Source organism: Equus quagga, chromosome 15, assembly GCF_021613505.1.
Source record: "Equus quagga isolate Etosha38 chromosome 15, UCLA_HA_Equagga_1.0, whole genome shotgun sequence".
Taxonomy (NCBI): domain Eukaryota; kingdom Metazoa; phylum Chordata; class Mammalia; order Perissodactyla; family Equidae; genus Equus; species Equus quagga.
Window position 1 is genome coordinate 40,715,720 of NC_060281.1, and position 6,000 is coordinate 40,721,719.

Here is a 6,000-nt window from a genome sequence, read left to right on the forward strand (position 1 = left end):
GCCACCTAGAGAAAGCAATTTATATTTAGGCGTCGAGTTAATCTTTCTTTGTTTACAAGGACATACACATGCACTTTTTATAAAAATAGGATAGTATTGTACATACTTTTGTGCCTGTGTGTTTACTGAACAATCTTCGATCTACCTGTAAGTTGTTTCTAGCTTTTCATTATTTGAAGCAATGATTTAGCGAATAAATGGGTAAGTATGTCTTGCATACTTTCATAGTGATTTCTTTAGGATAAATTCCTAGGAGTGGAGCTACTGGATCCAATGTACATGCAGTGAGTAGGCTTTTTTTTTTTTCCCCTTTGAGGAAGATTAGCCCTGAGCTAACTGCTGCCAATCCACCTCTTTTGGCTGAGGAAGACTGGCCCTGAGCTAACATCCGTGCCCATCTTCCTCTACTTTATATGTGGGACGCCTACCACAGCATGGTGTGCCAAGTGGTACCATATCCACACCCTGGATCTGAACTGGTGAACCCCGGGCCGCCGAAGCAGAACGTGTGCACTTAACCCCTGCACCACCGGGCCGGCCCCATGTGTAGGCTTTTGATGGACTCTGCCAAACAGTTCTTCAGCAAGCCAGTTGCCTTCCCAGAAATAATGTAGGAGAGGACCCATTTCTCCACACCCTCACCAATACCAGGTCCTAATGCTTTTGAGTAGAGAACATAAATCTGTATTTTCACATATGAGATTTCCTTAAAGCAAGGCACATCACATTAAAATAAAAATAAGTCACAGTTGTCATGTTTTAAGGAACTGCATTCAACACACTGAAAATGCTGAGGTACACAAACAGCTGAAATAGTACAGAAACATTGTCTCTTAGGGAAAGCTGAAGACCAGGTACTGAACAGATCCTGGCAAAGCAGTGGGCATGGAAGTCTCCAAAACATATTTCTTTGCTTTTTCTCTTTCCAGGTTTTGGAACCATTTCCAAATAAAACTTCCCTTAACACCACCCAACTGGAAGACCTTCCTGGTGCACTGTGAATAGAGCGGACCTGAGATTCCCCAGGTGAGGCACCCTGTGGATCTGGGGGAGACCTTTAATCATACATCCCATCACACTCTCTTTGGCATCTAAATTAAGCAGGCACTGTACCTGTCAGCAAACCTGACTTTCAGAGGAATGAGAGGAGCTAACATTACAAGAAGAACAGTCAAGTTTAAAAATAAGTAAATAAGATGAGTGGTGAGTGCACCCAGCCCAAAGTTCATAGAATCTTTCGTTTGGGTGAGATGAACATATAGCCAATTAATAAATAAGACAAAAATTATCCCAGGTGGTCAGTGAGTGTTCAGAGCTAAATTATGAACACATTAAGAAAAGAAGCAACAAAAAATAAAGGGAGGAAAAACAAAAACAGAGCAAGATGGAAAACATCGCCTCTCCATCTCCAATAGACCCCTGTCGTTTTCAGGCTGATGGAGATCAGCTTGTCTGGCACAAATCAGATTTGACATTCCTTCCTCCTGCTTGTGATGTGATTTTATTAACTGGATTACAAAACCTGTTTCCATATACTTATTATTGGAAAGATCACATCACATTACTACAAAGAGAGTCAATTTCTTGACTTATGCTTTTATTTATATATTCATTTATTTATTCCACAAACAGCTGGCCCATCACACTATACTGTAATAATCTATTGTCTCTTCCATTCAGTAGACTCTGAATTTCTTAAAAGTAGACACTCTTGCCTGTGTATCCTTAATGCTTAGCACAGTGCCCAGAGCACACATGATTTTATTCATAATATGTGTTCAAGGAAGGAAGGAAGGAACAAGCGAATTCTCTCTCCCACTGTCAGTGTGACTTGCCACTTAAACTAGGCTTCAGTGTCCTTACCAGTAAAATTAAGAATCGAAATAGAACATTCTTTTCTGTTGTAAAGTTCTTTGTTTCATACTCCATTCTAGCACAAGGCATTGAGCTAGATCTTCTAAGTTATGATTATAGGCTAGAAGGGATGCTAAGGAAATTCACATACAACTAGATTATAAGGCAAACTTAATAAGCACTATATTTGTTGTACAAACTAAGCTTTGGGAATACTGAGGAGAGAGAGATTACATCTGACTTTTTGAGATGACCAGGAGGAGTGTTATAGAAAAGGTAGCGTTTTGGTGGAGGATGTGGGAGGAGGTGGTATTAGGAGAGTGTCTTGAAGACTGAGTAAGGTTTTTAATAAGCTGCAGTGGAGGTGAAAAGAATATTCCAGACAGAAAAAGTGGGTGAAGGTAAAAGGTAGAAAAATGCAAGGTGAGTTAGAGCATTGGCAAGTCCTCCTAGTGTGACAGAGAAGTAAGGGAAAGCAGGAAAGAGGTTTTAGTGACCCTGGGAGAATAAAGAGAGTCAAGAGGACTCAATGGAGATGCTGAGCAGGACCAGTCATTGTAAAAAAGCAGAAGGCATGAAAGGTCAGGAGGCAACAGATCAGGAAAGCATTGAGTTCAAGGTCTTGGAGACGGAGCAGTTCTGAAAGAAGATGGGTCAAAGGTGCTTCTGTAAAACTGAATGAATGAAACGGAGCAGAAATAAAGGTAATGGGCATCAGGAGGTCAATGTGTGCATTTTGAAGTTGCCTTATCAAGAAGCAAATAAACTGTGGTGGTCAACACCTCAGACTTGGAATCTGACTTCTTCAGTTAAAATCTTGGTTTTGTCACCTACAATATGACCTTGGGCAAATTACTACCTCCTTGTGTCTCAGATTTTCACCTATAAAGTGAATACTATAATAGTATCTACCTCGCAGGGTTGTGTCACATGTGTAAGGCACTTCTAGAAGAGGGAGTGGCATAGGGACAGTAAAAAATAAATATTAACTATATCAACCTGAAAATCGACAGGAAAGTCATGTGACCTATAATCAGTCATTTGAATTCATTTTACAGTCAGAGAATCTGTTAAAAGTTGGGAGGAGTGTCATATTCCAGTTCACATTCCAGGTTTAGATTCTCAGTTAAAGCATCATAGACAATACAACTCGAACTAAAGAGTAAGAATACAATTTTGCCCCAATGCAATAAAAAATTAAAAAGTATTAAAATGAGACTCATCCTGTTATTCAGTAGTAATATGTTTAATTCACAGGGATGCCAAACAATGAAAAATTCAAGAATTTACTGATGCTGCATCTTGAACACAAGAATCTTATACCAAAGAGACTGTGCCTTATTGCCATCAGCAATGGATAACTACATGCTGCAGTTGTGAAATGTTCACACATCTTACATTTGTGCATCACTACATAGCCAGATAATTAATATTTTACTTATTCTGTCTACAATTTTCTCTAAAAGAATGAATGAACCCAAGAGGAACAAATTCCCTATGGAAAACAAAGCATAGCAGGAGATGTGAATCTAAGCATGGAAGAAATAGAACAAGAGAAGAAAAAGTTTCCCGTTACACGATAAGGAAAAAGGAAAGGAGTTGAGGAGTAGAAGTTGGGTTAGAAGAAGAGAAGAAAGAAGAGAAATAGATAAATGAGGGCCCATAAGAAGAAAATAGGAAGGAGAAAAAATTAAGATGGAATTTTAAAAAAGAGAATGTAGAAATAGACATTTTGCTCCTTAATAGATTGATTCTCCAAGTAGGGTCCATGAAGATAGGTTAGTAAAAACGGTTCATGAGCTGTTTTCAGTTTTTCAAAAAGATTTGTTGAAATCATATATTTACCAAAACAAGACTACAGAGGCTGCCCCGAAAGGGAAAATTTCACTCGGACTGAAATTATTTTGATTCAGTGACAAAATTTGTTATTTAATGCACCTTATAAATTCTAACAAATAGATCTTTGATTAATAAAAAATATGAGCACTATTAATAAAACAAGTTTTGTAGACAAAAATCTTTCAAAATCAATAGAAAGATCAATAATCAAGATCCATATCTTGAAAAAATTTAAAAATCCTCTTCTGAACATTAAAAAACATTGTTTCAATGGTTAAAATAGGCAACTAATGTATCTGTTTCTGCTAACCTCTGTAGTTTTTGATGATCTTCGCATGATTAAGACACCTACACACAAATTTATCCCTAGAAAAACATGATTGTTAACTAGGTTTCTGTTTTACTACACACCCCTCTCACTGAGATGAACATCAAAATTGGTTTTCTGATTATGTGTACTACCTCTTTAATTCTAAAGATACAAGAATCCAATCAATGCTGGAATTTATCCCCTTAATTCTCTAAATTCACACTTCATAATAGAAATGCTGACTGTTTACTTCTCATTAAGATCTACATCAATGATGTTTGATTATTCTGGTTCATCTCACACATTATAATAACAAAAGTGCTTGAAATTCAGGAACTATATTTTTTGATTTATAGTATATAGTAAGTTATTTAATTATCACTGAAAAATAGATGTAATATATATCAATATGATGTATGTTAAAATGTATGTAATAAAAGGTTATTTTAAAATATGGATTTGTTTTTCTCACCACTGTGCCTATCTTTGTTCTCATGTTATCTTTCCGGTTATCTCCTTCTAATGTCCTAACTCCAACAATTCTTTGATATCACCAAGACCTCCAATCCATTGACCCTACATGTCCTCACTTCCCTTCTTACTCCTCTTAGATGGTTCTTTTCTACCTGTATATACCCCCATATTACTGGGCCTCTTTCCCTATCTTGTATCTCATATCTCATTTCCATTACTTAAACTAAAAACTGTGAAATCATCCTTTATGTCTTGTTCTAACATCCACTGTCTCAGTACATCCTGTCACCTCCACCTTCAAAATATACCCAGAGTCTAACCACTTTCCACCACCTCCACTGCCATCAAGACAGGAGAGGAAGGAACCCATACAGGTAATCTGGGCATGACGGGCTGATTTTCCTCAGCCATGGATAGGAATCTGCCAACTCAAAAAAAAGGCCAAAAACCTGAATGCCTTGAAATTTCCTCAAAGCCTTTCAAGTAGGTGCTGAGGAAGCCATTCAAGCGAAGGTGCCTTGCAGGCTGCACAATCCTACGGTGAAGCCACTTCAGAGGGTGCCAGGGAAGCTGTTGGCTGCTGGGCACTGATGCTCATCTTGCACTTCAGAAGCCCAGCTCTAGAGAAACTAAGATACAAGAGCCAGAAAAGAACCTCTTCCTCCTCTAGCGCCCCTCCAGTGCCCTCTACAGACAAAGCTTAACTTTATGCTAGCTGGCAAAGGAGAGGTATTTCTTTTTGCATAGCAGGCAATGGAGAGTGGATTTGGAGTGGAGAGGCAATAAATTGATAATGCGCTTGATAGGAGTACATGTTGTAATCTTTAGGGTAACCACTTAAGGAATAGTAAAATAATGTGTAACCACAAAGGTGATAGAGGGAAAATGAAATAATTTAAAAATATTAACCTGTGAAAGAAGCCAATAAAAGAGGAAAATAACATAGAACAAATGAGACAAATAGAAAGCAAATACCAAGATGGTAGATTATATCAATAATTGCATTAAATGTAAATGGACTTAATGCTCTCAGTAAAAGACAGATTGACAGACTGGATTTCAAAAAAACACTCTTTGCTTGCAAGATATATTTAAAAGATAAGTATTATGAAAGCTTGAAAGAAAAAATGTGGGCAAATATAAACTTATGAAAACACTAATAAAAAGATGGTGTTGCTGTCTTAATGTCAGATAAGGTGGAACACTTAATGATAAAAGTTTAACCATGAAGATATAAAAATCTAAATGTATATACATATAACATAGCCTTAAAATGTATAAAGCAAAGAATGACATAACTAAAAGAAGAAATAGACAAATTCAAATCAAGTGAGATATTTGAAAACCTCTCTATCAGTAAACGATAAACCAATCAGACAAAAAAAAAACCTTTGTAAATATATGGAAGATTTGAACAATGCAATTTTTTAAAATGACTTAATAAACATATAGAGAAGATTGCCCCTCAAGAACTACAGAACACCCATTCTTTTCAAGAATACAGAGATCTTTTACACAAAATG

At 36.9% G+C, this 6,000-nt stretch overlaps 1 protein-coding gene across 3 annotated transcripts in view; it reads left to right on the plus strand.

The window, feature by feature from the left end:
* The window catches only part of LOC124226048 (cytidine monophosphate-N-acetylneuraminic acid hydroxylase), a 76,963-nt gene extending 72,531 nt beyond the window's left edge, over positions 1 to 4,432 (plus strand). For all 3 annotated transcript variants that reach the window (XM_046638848.1, XM_046638846.1, XM_046638847.1), the window contains exons 14-15: positions 930 to 1,026; positions 3,112 to 4,432. In XM_046638848.1, coding sequence (XP_046494804.1) covers positions 930 to 1,005 — 76 coding nt within the window. In that variant the 3' untranslated portion in view covers positions 1,006 to 1,026; positions 3,112 to 4,432. The remainder of the gene's footprint in view (positions 1 to 929; positions 1,027 to 3,111) is intronic.
* The last annotated feature ends 1,568 nt before the right edge of the window (positions 4,433 to 6,000 follow it).